The sequence below is a fragment of the Muscardinus avellanarius genome (assembly GCF_963383645.1).
Source record: "Muscardinus avellanarius genome assembly, chromosome: 12".
In the NCBI taxonomy this organism is placed as follows: Eukaryota; Metazoa; Chordata; class Mammalia; order Rodentia; family Gliridae; genus Muscardinus; species Muscardinus avellanarius.
The window spans coordinates 60,861,073-60,880,055 of record NC_137798.1 but is presented as its reverse complement, the minus strand read 5'-3'; the positions used below and the strand labels follow the sequence as shown (position 1 = coordinate 60,880,055).

Genomic DNA, 18,983 nt, shown 5'->3' with positions numbered 1-18,983 from the left:
ACTGCAAACGGGAACTTATCCTCACTACCCATTCCTGGGTTTCAGTACCAAATAAAAGGTCCCAGGAGATAGGAAAAGGAAGATGTCTCTACAGCAGTACAAGTTATATTGTGATAAAATTACAAAGGGGGTCTCCAGTGAAAGGTTGGAGCCTGTATCTGCTTACAGACAGAAGCTCATATAGGTTGTTTAAGGAGATATTTTACAGGGCAATGGGAAACAGCTTTGCTAGAAGGGGTTTAAGAAGAGTTAGATGGGTCATTACAGCTGAGTTAAGCAGGATAATGGGAATTTTCCTTAAGCAAAGGGGTGTAATAAGCAAGGGGCTTGTCAGGTACATCTTTAGGCAAAACAATGAGGATACTTTCTAAGCAGGAGGAAGGGTCTATTCGGCAAGATTTGGGATAAGCAAAGAGCCCTGTAAAATGACATGTCTTCATAAGATAGAGTAACTTACATTTGAGAAACTAACAAGTAAAGCCATCAAAGTATAGTTCAATTCGATGTGACTTTGGTGCTTCTTAATATCCGAAAAACAAAGGAGAGGACATCGGCAAAAAAATATTGAAAGAAATCCAAACACTATAAAAAGGTACATTAGTCAACCAAAGGCACACCTAAGCTCTAAGGACCTGCAGTTTAAGATATCCAAACAGAACTGTAAAAACTACATGATCATTTACAGTTCCATTACATTGCTTCTCTACACATAAAAGGTTAACAATTCCAAAACTATGAATCAAACTCATTACTTACACTTTTAATAATTCTTCATGAGGTGGAAAAGAAGATGCCTATTAAAAAAGTTAAATGTTATTTCAAAATATAGCTTTCTAGAACACAAAAAACATAAATTTTCTCACAGATAAATTAAGACATCAACAGTAAAAACATCATTATTCCCCATGCCAGTACCTTAACATTAATCAAGTCATTTTTTTTTTTTTTTCCAGTACTAGGGATAGAACCTAGAGGCATTCTACCTCCAAGCTACACCCCCAGCCCTATTTTTTATTCTTTATTTTGAAACAGGGTCTAAGTTGCAGAGAGCCTCACTAAGTAGCTGAGGCTGTCTGGTGAACCATGATCCTCGTCTTAGCCTCCCAAATGCTAGGATTCCAAGCATGAGCCACCACACCTGGCTAATCAAGTGATTTTAATAGAAATGTACAAATTTATAAAATGTACTGAGTACTAACTCCAATCTTCAATGTCACTACATACTTCAATCTTTCACTTAACAACTAATTATCCATTTCTTGCATGCAAAGCACAGAGGTAATAAGGACTTAGAGGTGGCTTGGAATCTACACCTGAATCTGTAAATGTTAAAAACTTGACAACTCTAACTCTTATTTTGTTTCAGTCTTCTTTGTTAAAATCACCTTGGGTTCCAGGAACAATGGATCTGATCTATAAATATCTTGTGATGTATCCAAAACTATCCTCGGGCAATAGTAATTTTATCTCCCTCAACCATGCCCCTACCTGATCAATCCTCAGAATAATAATAATCAGTCAGACCACAGGTTGATCAAGACTGCTTGACGAGGTGTATTTCTGATTCCCTTATTCATATAATCTGGAAGCTCCTATAAGTAGCCTAAAGACAGGGCTAGAAATACTGGTCTCTGTCTTCCTGGTATGGCCATACTGATTAAAGTTCCTTTCCTGCTTTTCACCCTTACTTTATCCATTTGGTTTCTGATTTGCTGAGGTTCCCAGAGCTGGGCCTCTGACTTAGGACTCCCAAAACAGAAATACTTAAAATTTTAAGCCTCCTTAAGTTAAAATTAAAACAACATAAATAAAATCAAGAGATTTTTGGAAAAGTTAATTTCCTTATATATAACAAAAAGTTAATCTCTTTTATAACATGCAAAGGTATATGGCCTTCACATATGGCATTATTCCTTGATGACTAAAATCTCCCAAACTAAACTACTGGAGACTTTTTGCCAACCAGAATTCTAATTCTTTGTCCCTCAAATACATTCTTTGTCCCTCAAACACACACACACACACACACACACACTTGTAATATATCTTTTTTTATTTTTTATTTTTGGTGGTACTGGGGGTGGGCTACACTCCCAGACTACCTCCGGGCTATACTCTCAGACCTATTTTATACTTTATTTGGAAACAGGGTCTCACTAAGTTGCTGAGAGCCTCACTCAGTACCTGAGAGGCTGGCTTTGAACCTGTGCAATCCTCCTGTCTCAGCCTCCCAAGCGCTGGGATTACAAGCGTGTGCCACTATGCCTGGCTAATGTATCTATTTTAAAAAGCACACTTTTATTTTTACTAAGTAGAATTACACTTTGTAAACATACTTTAAATAGTGATAGACTATCCTTCTAGTATTATACACATGTTAGTTTTTTCCCAATTACTGATGTTTGATTTAGGGAGAACAGAGATAGAGTATATATGTATGTTTAAACTGACCTCTCTAGGATTTTAAATGACTTGCTAAGAGAAGCATTCCAGAGGATTAGAAAACACACGTACAGATGTAAAACAGAGCTGGAATACAGATTAGTAATATTATTTGTGTGAATTTTCATATATCATAGATTATTTTATCTTGGGTATAATATAGCAAATTGTCTTGTTCTATAGAAAATTTGATAAGCACATAAATAAAACACATTATTTTAAAAATATGCAAAAAATGTCACTACTTAGATAATTTTTGCCACACAGGTAAAGGGAAAACTAATAGTACCTACCTGTTGGTAGTTATGTTGCTTAAGCTGCTCTATTTGAGATTTAAACAATTTGTTTTCATCTTGTAATTCCTATTAAATAAAAATTAAATGAGATTGTTTTTTTCCTCCACATAAGCTTTTGAAACATACACAATATAGAAAAATTCCAAAATAGTAAATATTCAAAGGATGTAACAAGCCCTATCCTAAAATGTGCAAGGCAAGACATGGTGGCACAGGCTTATAATTCCAACACTTGGGAGACAAGACAGGAAGACAGGAAGACTGCAGGTTTGAGGACAGCCTAAGCAGCTTATTTTTTATAAAATAAAAAAAAAGAGTGGAGGTATAGCTTGGAGGTACCAATGTCCCTGGCTTTAACCCCAGTACCAAAAAAAGAAAAGACAAGAAAAGAAAGGGGGAAAAAAACCCTAAACAAAAAAAACTTACATTATTACAATTGTACAGATTACAATTGTAATAAGGACTGATTCTTTACATGAAACTAATCCTTGGAGCATGAAAAATGAACAAGACTAGACCAAAACACTGCACACATTTACAAATTTGTTATATCTCCAAATCAATGTTCTATAAGAACTTTGAATATTAAATATAAAAGATACTGATTTTCTATTTAAATTCTTTCAAAACAAATATCTATATAAACCTTTGATCCCAAAATTTATATATAAAAATTTATAAAACAGATATACTAGCAAAAATACTCAAAAGATGTTTACAAAGATATTCACTGTAGCATTGTCTGTAACAGGTAAAACTCTAAATATGTATCCATAAACTGGGGCTGACTGTAAGTGATATAACCAAATAATGTCATGAAGCTATTAAAAATTCAAGGCAGAAACATGCTTACATGGAAAGATCAACAACATTGGTAATTAGGGGGAAAGCAAAATGCATAACTGTACATAGGTAAATATGTATATTGAAAGACAAGTAAGTATACATATGTTCACATATTTTAAGTACAGGTTCTTTCTTGGAAGCTATAACTAACATAACAGATTTCTGAGGAATGAGATAATATATGGGTGGGAGGTTTTATATTCTAATCCCCCCCGCCCCCCGTATTGGGGATGAAACCCAAGGGCATTCTACCTCCAAACTACAGTCCCAACCCTGTTTTTTATTCTGTATTTTGAAACAGGGTCTCACTCAGTTGCAAAGAGCCTCACTAAGTACCTGAGGCTGCCTGTGAACCTGATCCTCCTGTCTCCACCTCCCAAATGCTGGGATTACAAGCATGTGCCACCAGGCCTGACTTATATTCTAATTTTTTCAAATCAGTTATAAGTTTTTTTAAACATGCAAACACAACTCACTCAATATTAAGTAATCATATTTACCTGTAACAGCTTTGTTTTGCTACAAAGATCACTCTCCTTTTCTTTTAGCATAGTTTCTACTCGCTTCATTTCATTTTCCTTTTCTTTCAACCTAAAATTTTTACAAATATTTTACTGATGTATATAAAAAAGAAAGAACAGACTAAAATATAATCCATAAGAAAAAGTAGAAACAATGCCTACACTATTCCTTTGAATATTATACCAACTTATAAGTTTTTTTTTTTTTTTTTTTTGGTGGTACTGGGGTTCCTGGAAGCCCTTCTACCTCCGGGCTACACTCCCATACCTATTTTTACATTTTTTTTACTTGGAAACAGGGTCTCCTAAGCCAGCGCGCGTGGCTGGCTTCGAACCTGCGCGATCCTCCTGTCTCTGCCTCCCAAGCGCGGGGATTACAAGCGTGAGCCACCACGCCCGGCAACTTATAAGTTTTTTAAGAGCATTTCCAGGATCATTCTATTCAAAGTCAAGAACACTCTAAAAAACGCTTATTTTATGCTTAATATTTCTTAAGCAAATATTGATTATACATGAGGAAACACTAACAGAAAAACTATTTCATCCAATTGCTATAAAAATTTCCACTAAAAACAAATGAATAGTTCTCCCAAGAATGCAAGCCATAATTTGTTGATCCTGGAAATTACAATATACCTTATGCTGAAGAAGTACTACATATAATTTAATCTGGTATTCTCTTGCCCCATCTTGATATTTTATTCAGTCTAGCTGCATGAATCCCAATTGCCCTTATCATTACTGGGAATTGAACCCAGGTCATTATACCTGAGGTATACTCACAGTCCTTTTAAAGAGGCTTTTTTTTTTTTTTTTTGGAAATAGGTTTTGCTTGGTTGCTGAAAATCTCACTAAATTTCTGAGGCTAGTCTTAAATGTGCAATCCTCCAGTCTCAGCCTCCCAAGTACTGACATTACAGTCATTCACCATCATGCCCAGCTTCTATCACAACACAGAACATTTTAAAATTATCTATTTATTTCTTCAAGGCAGAAACCCATCTTATGCATTTCAGTATCTTCAGTGTCTCAAAGCCCATAAGAAACTCTCAGCATTTGCTGAATGAACACTATTTTTAATTCCACTTTAACCTAGAAAGAATGTCAAGATGCTATGGGTCTAAAAAAAAACAACAAAAGAGCATACATGAAGAGTGTGATTAAAGAATGAAAACAAACTGTAAATCTTAAATTCATATTGCTAAAAATCAAAGATGTTCATCAGAAAAGGCTACATACTATATAGCTCCAACTATGACCTACTAGAAAAGACAAAACCACAGAGAAAATAAGATGATCTGTGGTTACCAGGAATTCAAGGGGAGTAAGTGAGGAGAGTAAATGAAGAAATGGGATGAATAGATGGAATACAGTGTAACTGTTATGTTTAATACTATAGCAATGGATATATTGTCATAAGTTTGTTAAAAACCTACAAAAAACGAACCCTAGAAACTATCTATGACCTTTTGTCAATGTATTGTTATTGGCACATCAACTATTAAAATGTTCCATACTAATGCAAGATGTTAATAGGAATAATGAAGAAAGTGATAAAAGAACTCTTTTTCTCTCGGTATTTTTCTCTAAAAACAGTCTCTTAACTGAAAAAGGAAAAGCAAGTGAAAGGAAAATGTAAGGCAGAAATAAACCTGAAATTAAATACTTTTCCCAAGAGATAATTAATTATAAAAATGAGTAATCTTGGTGCCAAGAATAGTCATCTTCCTTGTTTTTATAAGGACAAAGACCTAATAATGATCCTCATTGCCTGACTTTTAAAGACACAATTTCAAAAAGGGCACTTCTTAAAACATCTATAAAGACTACTCGGCATCACATCAAAGAAAAATCTCTTAGAAGTGATTCTTCAGGGGACCAAAATGTTGAAGTCCAGATATCCTTCCTCACCAATGTAGATTGATTCAGCTTAAGAAAAGGACTTTCTAGAATAAAAGCACTTGTTCTACAACGAACATCTACAAAGACTAACACCTATGCTGACTGGAGTCAATAGTTTTACTATTCAGCACAGAACAACAAAACAAATTCTATTTTCTCTAAAGCAAGTTAGTATTATATGAAGACTTCATATTCATTATCAATATAACGGCTAAGATTACCTTCTGATTAATTTAGATGTTATCCTTTTAAATATTAACTTAATTTAAAATAAATTTGATCTCCTTTTACAGTAATTGCATGCTTTGTTTAAAATACAAAACCTAAAACCAGTCTACTTGCAGAAAGAAAATTTGATAAATCAGGTTTGGTGGGTTTGGAAAAGATAAAAGGATAGTCTCCAACATTTGAAGGGCCTTGGCTATATCACACCAAACCCAGCATTATGATGTTTAAGCACATTCTGAAATTAGACATTCCTCTTCAAAAATCTGGCTAAAATTACATGTACAAGCTGGGCGTGGTGGCTCACGCTTGTAATCCCAGCATTCGGAAGGCTGAGACCAGAGGATCCTGGTTCACGGACAGCCTCAGCTACTACTTAGTGAGGCCCTCAGCAACTTAGTGAGACCCTGTTTCAAAATACAGAATAAAAAATAGGGCAGGGAGTGCAGCTCAGAGGTCAAATGCCCCTGGTTTCCATCTCCAGACCCGCAAAAAAAAAAAAAAAAAAAAAAAAAAATTACACATACACACAATTTCTTTTTTTTCTTTACTTACACAATTTCAAGTTCTTCAAATTGTGATGTAGAACATGCCTAAGGAACAGATTCATATTTTTAATGCTAAAATCAAAATAGACGAAGTTCTGTAACATATAGAGTCAATAAAATAAACACTTATTTTAATAAATTATCAATAAAACAAAAACATAATTATGTGGTAAATTTAAAATTAGGGCACTTATAAAATAAAAACAGAATGAGTCTTCTTTATCCAACTTAATTTTTATATTTATTTTTTAAAAGATTACAAATTAATATACCAACTAAACAGACAGTTAAGAATGAGCTTAGAGTAGATTTGAAAAAGGAAGAAGAAAATGCTTACAGGCTTAGGTTGACAAATCAGGCAGTTAATTATAACTTGACAGAAATAAAGGTTAACTTATTTTAACAATAATAAAATACCTCTGGTACATGATTTTTCTGGCAAAGAAACTGAGAACATACTTTCATACTTTATAATCGATTAAATAAAGATTTCTCCTTCCTATATAGTATGTTGGCAATTTGTTTATACTATACCTCTTGCAAGTTATGATGTGCTACCTCCTGAACATGAGCCTTTAAAGATTCATTTTCTTTTTGAAGATCCTTAAGAAGAATAGGTGTGAATTAATGTTCAAATACCCCAAAAAAAGCTGCTTTTTTCTTTTGTTTTTAATGTCTCACCTGTAACCATTTCCCTCTATTGGCTAGGTCTTTCTCCTTCTCTTCTAAAACAGCCTTCATGATACTCATCTGTTCCTCCTTTCCTTTTAATCTGATAATAAATTAATAAGAACTATAAATAAATATGACTATAAAAAGTAAAATATAATGGAGTCTGAAAAAAGTATATTTCAGGTAGTACAGTCAAAACTAATTAAAATAAACAAAAAATTATCTTAAGTAAAAAGATATATGACTTCAAAGGATATTAAATTAGGAACAGGATGACTAAAAACTATTCTATCACTGAATATAGAAATATTAAATAGCTTAGGGTAGCTCTATTTCTACCATATACAACTTGTTAAATTTAGATAGCTTATTACAACTGGTTTGGGTGTAAAGTATATAGTCAGTTTCAAATAGCTTTAAAATACTCAAAGAGCTGCCAAGTGTGGTGGTGCATGCTTGAGACCCTGTTTCAAAATAAAGAATAAAAAATAGGGCTGGGCATGTAGCTTGGAGATAGAATGCCCCTGGGTTCCATCCCCAGTACTGCAAAATATAAAAATTAAAAATTAAATACTCAAAAAGAAACGCCTAAGTTTAAGGTCATATTTGGATTATAAATCAATAATATTAAGACTTCCCATTTTACCTCTTTCCCACCAAAAAAACCTATAGTTAAAGCATAATGAAAAACTTAAAGCTTTTAAGACCTTATAAAATGATTTCATATTTTCTAGAATATTATGAGATCAAATATGAGGAATATATACATTTCATTATATTTGAAAAAAGAGATTTATAGAAAAATGAGAAAAATGATACTTACAAGTTCTGAAGCTCTTGAGCTTGAGAAGTGATAGATAACTGAAACACAAATGACAGAAAAAGCAATTTATAATCTTTTGCATCTACCTTAATAAGCTTTATGATATAAGCCTTCATAATATATACTTTAAATGACAAAAACCCAACTCAATTTTTTATGCCAAAATGAGATATATTTTGGTTTCACCTTTTTTTTTTTTATTCCAATGACAGTACAACAAACTAAAAATATAACAGGAAAGGGGAAAGGCAAGGAAGATAGTTATACTACGTCTAAATGTGGTCTTTCTACAATTGTGAAAATTAGAGTATTATCTAGCTCTTCACACACCTCCCTAAAAGATCAGAGCTCCTCTCCAGCCCAGTCTCCAAGGGCAACTATTCAACATTACTCTACATTGTCTTTCCTTTAAAAAAAAAAAATCATACACAGTTTAAGAGTACATTTTATATCCCATTCTCTTCTTGTAGGCTTAGCCTCAGGAGAAGCCTTCTCTTAAACTCTCAATCTGGCCGGGCGTGGTGGCGCACGCTTGTAATCCCCGCGCTTGGGAGGCAGAGACAGGAGGATCGCGCAGGTTCGAAGCCAGCCGCGCGCGCTGGCTTAGAAGACCCTGTTTCCAAATAAAAAAGTATAAAAAATAGGTCTGGGAGTGTAGCCCAGAGGTAGAAGGACTTCCAGGAACCCCAGTACCACCAAAGGAAAAAAAAAAAAAAACTCTCAATCTGTATTAAAGAAATACGAGCTATTCACTGTGCCTTGTTTCATTCAACATATTATCTCTAGTCACTGGCCTAACGCTTTGACAAGTAGGAGAAACTCAATAAATATTAAATGAAACTATTGCATGAATGAATCACCTATTCCATGCAGTATCAACATTTTTAAAATAAAACCATAATAGATTAAATTCAATAAAATCGATTTCCAATTTATGATCTACAGGCAAAAACTGAGTACAACTATAATTTTTTAAATTTATAATTGGTTTGTTTTAACAGGGGTGCCAGAAATACATTTAAAAAGATTTTACCAAAGTGTTTTGTGTCTTGTTTATTAAGTTGGCAACTTATATGAAATACTGATACAGAAACCTTCTAGAAAAGGATCTTTGACAGTTAAAAGTTTTTAAAAATCCATATGTCTTTTGGGTCAAAATATCAAGGACACTTTCTCAGATCAGGCAAAAGTAAATAAATGAAAACATAGAACCCAATATGCTTATAGCACACTACTAAAAATTTTTTCTGAGTATCATGGAAAAAAAGGAAAAAAATCAAATAGTTCAAAATTAACACATACACCAGAAATCTGTCATGCTATGGCTCTGAGATTTTTTTACCTGTTGAGCCTTTTCAAGCTGGACAATTCCTATTTCTTCTTTAAGAGCCTCTATTTCCTGTTTCAAATCCTTGACAATGACAAAACAGACAGAATTGGACAATGGAAACACAGAATTTGACATAAAATGCAATGCACAGACAAACATATGAAATTAAATGATATTAACTAAAGTTGATAAACAGAAAGCCAAACACATTATTCTCTTTCTTCCAATACCTGAACAGTTTTCTCCTTATTAGCAACTTTGAGAAGTTCAGCCTCCAGAAGTTCTTCCACTGACTTGATCTTTCCATCTTTCTCATGGATACTTAAATAAACATATACAGGATTAATGTGAATAAAAATAATCAAGATCCACTGACATAAAACCAGCACTCATTCATGAAAAGGCTTTTTAAGCTCCTTCCTATTTTACATAAAACAGCAACCTATCTTTGCAGACAAAAGAGAAAATATTTAAAAGTCCTTCTAAATGAGAATTAATCAGCAACTACCAAATGGTTGAGGCCTATGCACACAAATAGTAATATGCTTCAAAGATAGAGAATATAAGATTTGAACCATGCATACCAGGGAGAATAAAGTTCCTCTATATACTGGCTTCTAGTGCTTTGAAAGCTAAAGCATCAAACCTTAGAAATACCTCAAGAAGAGGACATATGCAAGGAACTGATCTTACTGTATAATATAACCTATTCTTTAATAGTTCCTATTGCTAAACAGAAATTGAACAATTTGATATCATACAAAATTAAATGGAATCAATTATCAAAAAACTCACTAAACTTAGAAAAATATAGCTAACATTCCTTAATCTATTAATAAGAAATTCTAGAATGAAAGTTAAACTAATATGAATATCAGCTGTCCAACATAAACAGTAAACCTATATTTATGAGTACTGAAAAAATAGGCCAAAAGAAAAAGACCTTATAATAATGTTATCACTTACACTTTCTTAAGTTCTTCAACGAGAGATGCAAAAGAAACCTGGAAATAAATATAAGTCTTACTTAGTAATTTGCTGAAACTATAAATGGATCAGATATAGAAAAGTACAATTTACTCTTAAATCTGCCACTATACAAAAATCCAAGTAAAAAAAAAATAAGCCCAGAAATTCTAATTTTTTAATGTTATAATGATAAAAATCAACATTCTGAAAATCAGATCAGCATTAAGCCTACTTACAAGTGTAGGAAATAAATAAATAAATAAATAAATAATTAGATAAATGTTTAAATTAAGTAGTCATTCTCAGTACAAACTGGATGTGGTGACAATGCCTGTAATCTAAGTACATGGGGGAAGCTGAGACAGGGAATCACAGGCTTAGGACAATCTCATCGATAGAGCAAGATTACAACTTAGTGAGAAACTGTCTCAAAATAAAAACTTAAAAGATAGCGCTGGGGTATAGATCAGAGGTAGAATGCTCCTGGGTTTTACCCCCAGTATAAGAGAGAGAAGGAAGAAGAAGAAAGGAGGGAGGGGCAATTGAGATGGTCATAAAGAACACAAACTAAGAAACTGCCTCATTTCAACAGCCTCTTTATATTTCTAACTTTATTTGTATGGTCAAAATTTCTTACTACTGTAGTAACAAGCAATGGCATCTTATCAAGAATTCACATGGGCCGGGTGTGGTGGTGCACGCTTGTAATCCCCGTGCTTGGGAGGCGGAGACAGGAGGATTGCACAGGTTTGAAGCCAGCCTTGCTGGCTTTAGAGACCCTGTTTCCAAATAAAAATATAAAAAATAGGTGTCTGGGAGTGTAGCCCGGAGGTAGAAGGGTTTCCAGGAACCCCAGTACCACCAAAGAAAAGAAAAAAGAAAAAAGAAAAAAAAAAGAATACACATGGTGCCTGGCAGGTGACCAGTTTTCAAATAAACTGCAGCCTCTGCTGGGCACATAGATGTAATCCCAGCAACTCAAGAGACTAAGGCAGGAGGATTTCAAGTTTGAGGCAATCATCAATTTAGCAAGACCCTGTCTTAAAGTAAAAAATAAAAAAGGTTAGGGACATAACTCAGTGGTAGAGTGCTCCTGGGTTTAATCACCAGAACTGAAAAGATTACAGCCTCTATTACTGACAGTTAAGTAATTAATAATTAAGTAACTAATCACTGACTGATCAAAACTATAACTGAAAAATTCCAGCTTGGAAGAGAGACAGACAGATGTGGAATGTATGTAACAACCTTGTAGACTGTTTAAAACACAAAAAAATGTAGGCTCTTCTATATACATTACCTGATCATTTTGCTTAGCCTTTAAGTCTTGAACTTCTTTGGTCAGAGATGAATTTTCTGTTCTTATTGCCTTTTTCAAAGACAAATAAATACAACATACTTTTATCTTCCAAGAAACTACCTAACATCAGAGTAGGCTAATTTCTCACTTTCTTTTAGCTACTGCTTTTCTTCTAAAGCCCCCAGATCATACCTTTTCCATGTTTACAAGGCTGTAACTGCGAGAGTTAAGCCAAAATTGTTTAAGCTCAATTACCCCAATGAAACATTCCACAACCTCAAAAACATATAGTATGGCACTTATCCATTAAGCCATGGCCTTCCCTAAATTCAAATACATGTTTTAATTTACTTTCCCCAGTAATCTTCTACTAATCAAGTTAGTAAAGGCTAATGATAACCATAAAACAGAACTATACTCTCCTTCTGACTTCCAATACTACTGCATGGACTCATGAAGTTTGCTAATAATCATTTTTTCATAATTTAGACATGAGTTCAAGTGGAGAGGTATATATTACAATCTATTAGCAATATCCATCTCATTAAGGCAGTGAGTGCTAAAATGAACTGTGTATTTTTCTACTTCTAAAACAATCATTTAATTTAATGAAAAAAGACATTATAAACTTAAAAAATCAGTAACTAATATTAGGTTGAAGAGCTATGAGAAAGCCTTTTACAATTACAGTGAAACTTCATGTTCATGGAGTAAGCACAAGAAAAACAAATCTACAAAATACTTTACATTCAGTTCCTCCTCTTTAGTGGCCACCTGAATAAGTCCAGTTTCAAGTAACTCTTCTACAGTCTTTAACTTCTCATCTTTTTCTTGAATGCTGAAATTATAAGTTTAAAATATATGTATCAACAAGTTTTCAAAGTAAATAGTACCATTCCTAAATATTTAACATGGACCAACTCCTCTGTCCATCATTCCTTATAAACTTTTAATTCTAGAAAAGTTTCCGTGGATCTTCACTCATGATCTAAGGGTACTTCTTCCTCACCAGTAGGTAAATGTGCTCAAGTAGTGCATGATTACTTACTAACCTAAACAAGGAAATGACTGTCACACATGACATCCACAATCAACAACATACCAGACCTTCTTCTACCACAAGGTACAAAGAGAATATTAAAAACCTAGTGTAGTTAATAATTCTATGACTTCAAATTTCTTAGAAATGAGTCATCAAAACATAATAAAAATTTAAATGCTTACCATTTTTCCATTTGTTCCACAACATCTTTATTAGGCTAAAAATAAAAATCACCCAAAAATGTTTAATTATACCAGTTTGCACAAGGTAAACTTTGTAGAAATTGTTTAGGGTTCTAAATACATCCAAAACTTAAGAAAAAACCCTTTACTTCAAGACTACCAATAATTATAGAATTATTTAATTCAAAAGAGATGATAGGAGAGAGGCATCTACACAAAGGACACAGAAAAAGAAATAGTATATGAGGCTGGCAAAATTAATTGGTAATTTGTGCATTTTTAATCACCATAAAAGATAATCTTAACATGTGAGTTAAAAAAATTGGCTTCAAATATAAAATTTCAAGCTTCTAAAGTCATGCAAATAAGGCCTTTTTCTTCTGTTAAGTTGATTTTTCCCCATACTAAGATATAACACATAGGCAAGAGGAGAAAATCTGATTACAGCACAAAGGATTTTTTATATGTAGCTATTATGTAACTATAAACTGGGCTAAAATTTAAAATGTTTTAAAAGTGCCTATAAACTGCAGAAGCAGAAATACTTTCTCTTTATAAAGTAGTAAAACATGATATTTAAACTTATGCCGCGCCATTCACCCACTCATATCCTTCTCCTAGCCCATCCCACCTATTCTTCTAAAGCTGGGAGTTTCGTAATTTTTACCAATCTTTTTTCAACTATCTTTCACAAGTTAAAAAAAAAAAAGTAATTTTTCCATTGTCAAATCCAAGTCTACTTCCTACATACTTTTAAAACTAATGCCTTCTCATCAATGCCTAAGTTTAGGTCCTCATTGTTACCCATCTCAAACTTTAGAGGGCCTAAATATTCTCACTGCCTCTAGATTGCTTTGTGAGGAACAGAATGTTCAAAACATTTTCCCCGCCATCAAAAGTACATTAAAGCCGGTCGTGGCGGCACATGCTTGTAATCCCCGCTCTTGGGAGACTGAGACAGGAGGATCGCACAGGTTCGAAGCCAGCCTCAGCTACTTAGTGAGGCTTTCAGCAACTTAGTGAGACCCTATTTCCAAAAAAATATATTAAAAAGGTCTGGGAGTATAGCCCAGAGGTAGAAAGCCTCTGGGTTCTACCCCCAATACCACCCCCCCCAAAAAAGTACATTAAATCAGGTTTAGAGTGTAAATAATAAATCTACTTTTCTAATCTTTAAACTAGTTGGCCTTTGCCCATCATTTTTTTAAAATGATATCTCACAAGAAGACACTGTTAAGTCCAGGTTACCTACACCATAATTATTTGGTTGTATTATAGTTTGTCACTCCTACCTGCTTCTCCCTCTCACAAATTCAACCACCTCCCATAACCAGAGTGATCTTTATTAAGCACTCTTCAGAGTTACATTAGTCCAGGATATCAGGATCCATATGTAGCAAACATCCTTCATAATTAGGCCCTAGTAACAAATCTTTCTCTACATCCTATGCCTGGGTCTTTGCACTTCTGCAGTATACCAATATGCTCTGAATATGCCAATTTTGTCACATATTACCATAATTTTGAATATTGCATATGTGGAGGGGGCTTGAATAAAAATAAGGGAGCACTGGAAATGGGCAGGGGGGCACCAGAGAATTTCTAAAAAAGGGGGCATCAAAAAGCTGGCCGTGGTGGCGCACACTTGTAATCCCTGCGCTTGGGAAGCTGAGACAGGAGAATCACACAGGTTCAAAGCCAGCCTTAGCTACTTAAGCAAGGCTCTCAGCTACTTAGTGAGGCTCTCAGCAACTTAGGGAGACCCTTTTTCCAAATAATATATAAAAAATAGGTCTGGGAGTATAGCCCGGAGGCAGAAAGACTCTAGGTTCCAACCCCAGTACCATCAAAAAATAAACAAATAGCACTTTTAAGCTGGGCGTGCTGGTGCACACTTGTAATCCCAGCATTTGGGAGCCCGAGACTGGAGGATCGCAGTTCACAGGCAGCCTCAACTGCTTAGTGAGGCCCTTCACAACTTAGTGAGACCCTGTTTCAAAATAAAGAATATAAAAATTGGGCAGGGGATGTAGCCTGGAGGTCAAATGCCCCTAGGTTCCATCCCCAGACCTGTAAATTAATTAATTAATTAATTAATTAAAAAGGGGTCATCGTTCAATTGCACCTGAGGCTACTACTACTACCCCTTTGGATTACTACAGTATCCTCCCCAAGAGCAGTATTAAAACCTTGAGATTCTATGGTCTAATCCAGTATTATTAGTTCTTGCCCATCTATTTCTTGCACAATAAGGACTTCATCTACAATTCAACACAATGAGGCAGCCAGGAAAGAAGAAACCTCTCAATAGTTTTCACTCAGTAATCTAGACTACTGAATCTGCTTTCTAGGGATTGAACTCAGGGACATTTTACCTCTGAGCCATACTCCCAGTACTATTTTATTTTGAAACAGGGTCTCACTAAATTGCTGAGGGTCTAAGTTGCTGTGGCTTTTCTCGAATCTGCAATCCTCCTGTCTCAACCTCCCAAGTACTGGATTACAGGTGTGTGCCACCGTACCCAGCTTGACCACTGAATCTTAAAAATCCACTGGAATTAAAGCAAAAGGCATGCTCTGTTCCTTCACTAACAAGTCAAAAAGCATACTTGTAATCCCAGCTACAGAGGAGGCTGAAGCAGAAGGACTACAAATTTATCTAGTCTGGGCAACTTAGTGAGATCCTGTCCCAAAATAAAAATGAAAATAAAATTAAAATAAAGGGCTAGTGATATAGCTCAGTGGTAAAGTGCCCCTGGGTTCAATCCATAGTACCAAACACATACACAATAGGTTCTTACCTTCCCTCAAAAATACATTACTTTTTTCTGAGTAAATGGCATCTGATTTAACTGCATTACCTGACCATCTGCAGGTCTACATATAAATAAAGCCTTCCTTTCATTAGTGTATAAAGAGGTTACCTTACCTGGTACCTCTTGTCTTTCTTCTTCCTACACCTGGAGAAACAACAACTTGGCACCATTATTGGTCTCTGTTTTAATAAGGTCAATCTTTCCCTCCAGGATAAAAATCCATGTGGCAAGAGGACTGAAAATTTTACATAACTAAACTGTTTATCTCTCAACTGTCACTTAGAATTCTGACTCATGGATAGGAAGGGGTTAAAGAAAGACAAAAGTGAAACTAAACTAAATCATACTAATTTTTAATTCCCTTACTAACAGTAGTGAGAAATGACTAGAGAAAAAGCCAAAAAATAAAAAATATAGTATTTCAGTCAACCAAGATGAAATATCAATCACAACCAAATTATATATTAGTTATATGCTTTCTAGATTTTTTTAATTTCAGAACTAGAAGAACAATTCTAAAAATTACGCAACATCAGATCTTAAGTTAACACCACAAAATGAGTTTCCCCTAATCAAAAAATGTGGCTCTGAAATCTGCTGTAAGAACATTAAAAAAACCTAATCTCATACTAAAGGTATCATTTTATCAAAACATCTTAAAAGTATACAGAAACATTATAATAGAAGGCTGATTCAATAAGATGGAAATAAGAGAATTTTTAAAAATATATTAATTTTGCTGGGCATAGTGTCACACAATTGTAATCCCATACTGAGAGTCTGAGACAGGAGGATCGCAGATTCAAGGCCAGCCTCAGCAACATAGTGAAGCCTTCAACTTAGTGAGACCCTGCTTCAAAATAAAGGAATAATATAGGACTAGGGGTGTAGCTCAAAAGTAGAATACTCCTGGGTTCCATGCCCACTACTACTCACACACACAACACACACAAAAAAATAAATGATATATATTAACTTCCACAAATGTGATAAATCTTACAAAAGATATTAGATTGGTATTTCTGAAAGCAGTCATACTGTCATAGGGGAAATGAAAACTTAAGGCTGTGGTTTCACTCTTCTCTAGAAATTGAGAATACCAATTTTAGTAAAGAACAAAAATTTAAAGGTGGAACACTTTTGTAATCCCAGTACTTGGGAAACAGACAAGAGGATCACATATTCGAGGCTGTCGTCAGCAATTTAGACCCTGTTTCAAAATAAAATATAAAATAGAACTGAGGGTATAGCTCGAAGGCAGAATGATCCTGGGTTCAATCTCTAGTACTAATGAATAAACTAATTAAATTTTTAAAAAGCTTAAAGGTTTTAAAGATTCAGATTTTCTATCTAAATGTAGGTAAGCTGGGCGTGGTGACGCACACATGTAATGCCAGTACTTGGGAGGCTGAGACAGGATAGGATTGCAGGTTCTCAGCCAGCCTCAGCTATTTAGTGAGGCCCGCTGTAACTTAGTGAGATCCTGTTTCAAAATAGAGAATAAAAAATCAGGCTCAGGGTATAGCTCCAAGTAGAAATGCCCATGGGTTCCCCAGTACCACAAAAATAAACAAGCAAATAAATGTAGGTACAAATTGCCAATACCACCTAAATATTATTAGAATACTAAAATCCTAGAACAGATTGAGAAGTTTGTTTTATATCTGTTTCACAATTTTTTATCTACTGAAGTAAATATTTCAAAATCTGTGGTAACTGACACACAAAAACTATATTCTGCTCTTAAAAATTAACATCCAGAAACATATCTATCATATTTTATCTAATTCAAACCACCAATGTTGTATCTTCAAAGTGATATTTATTTATTTATTTATTTATTTATTTATTTATTTATTTATATGGTGGTACTGGGGTTCCTGGAAGCCTTTCTACCTCCGGGCTACACTCCCAGACCTATTTTATACTTTTTTATATTTGGAAACAGAGTCTCTTAAGCCAGCGCGGCTGGCTTCAGACCTGCACGATCCTCCTGTCTTTGCCTCCCAAGCACGGGGATTAAAAGTGTGCACCACCACGCCTGGCTCAAACTGATATTTTAACACTAAAAACTAAAAATAGTAATCAATTAAACTGCAATCACCCAGAAAAACTATCTCTCAAATTAGATGAGGAAATAAAAATCTTCCATGACAAACAGAAGCTGAAGAAATTTATGTCTTCAAAGCCAGCGCTAAAAAAGTACTCAGAGATTAACTACAAAGAAACAAGTAATACATGCCAGAACCAGAAAAACAAAATTTCCACCCAAGAGACAACTAAACAAAGAACAAATAGTTATTTCAAACAGAAGTAAAATCTCAACATGTTAGGAACTAAAAATACTCTCTCAATAATCACACTGAATGTAAATGGCCTCAACTTTCCAATAAAAAGACATAAAGTGGCAAAATAGAAAACCAGAACCCATCTATATGCTGCTTGCAAGAAACACATCTTATAAGTAAAAATAACAAGAAACTTAAGGTAAAGGACTGGAGCAAGGTAATCCATGCCAGCAGAACTCCAAAACAAGCAGGAGTTGTAACTATAATATCAGATAAGTTAGACTTCAAGCCCATGCTTATTAGAAGAGACAAAGGAGGTCATTTTTTACTGGTAAAAGGAACAATCCAGCATGAGGAAATAATGATAATCAACATTTATGTCCTAAACTTAGGTGCAGCTACCTTCATAAAACAAACTCTTTATGATATTAAGTCACAATTAATCTAAATACAATAATACTGGGAGACTTCAATACACCTCTCAAAACATTAGATCAATCGTCTAGACAAAAGGTCAGTAAGGATGCCTCAGACCTAAAGAACAACATTAATAAAATATACCTCTTAGATGCATATAGAATATTTCACCCAAGTACAGCATAGTTCACATTTTTCTCAGCTGCTCACGGAACCTTCTCCAAAACAGATCACATCCTGGACCACAAAGTGAGCACTAGCAAATTTAAAAAAATGTTACATACTTCCCTGTGTCTTTTCAGACCAAAATGGAATGTGTCTTTTCAGACCATAATGGAATGAAATTAGCAATCAACAATAAGAC

General features: G+C 34.3%; 1 protein-coding gene across 1 annotated transcript in view; it reads right to left on the bottom strand.

Moving 5' to 3' along the window:
• KTN1 (kinectin 1) overlaps positions 1 to 18,983 on the bottom strand; it is a 107,273-nt gene that overhangs the window by 34,646 nt on the left and 53,644 nt on the right. The window contains exons 18-30 of the mRNA XM_080707829.1: positions 13,099 to 13,133; positions 12,622 to 12,712; positions 11,875 to 11,943; positions 10,572 to 10,609; positions 9,836 to 9,926; positions 9,618 to 9,686; positions 8,276 to 8,313; positions 7,462 to 7,552; positions 7,315 to 7,383; positions 6,788 to 6,825; positions 4,085 to 4,175; positions 2,736 to 2,804; positions 757 to 794 (exon numbers count right to left, since the gene is read on the bottom strand). Of these exons, the coding sequence (XP_080563955.1) occupies positions 757 to 794; positions 2,736 to 2,804; positions 4,085 to 4,175; positions 6,788 to 6,825; positions 7,315 to 7,383; positions 7,462 to 7,552; positions 8,276 to 8,313; positions 9,618 to 9,686; positions 9,836 to 9,926; positions 10,572 to 10,609; positions 11,875 to 11,943; positions 12,622 to 12,712; positions 13,099 to 13,133 (827 nt within the window). The remainder of the gene's footprint in view (positions 1 to 756; positions 795 to 2,735; positions 2,805 to 4,084; positions 4,176 to 6,787; positions 6,826 to 7,314; positions 7,384 to 7,461; positions 7,553 to 8,275; positions 8,314 to 9,617; positions 9,687 to 9,835; positions 9,927 to 10,571; positions 10,610 to 11,874; positions 11,944 to 12,621; positions 12,713 to 13,098; positions 13,134 to 18,983) is intronic.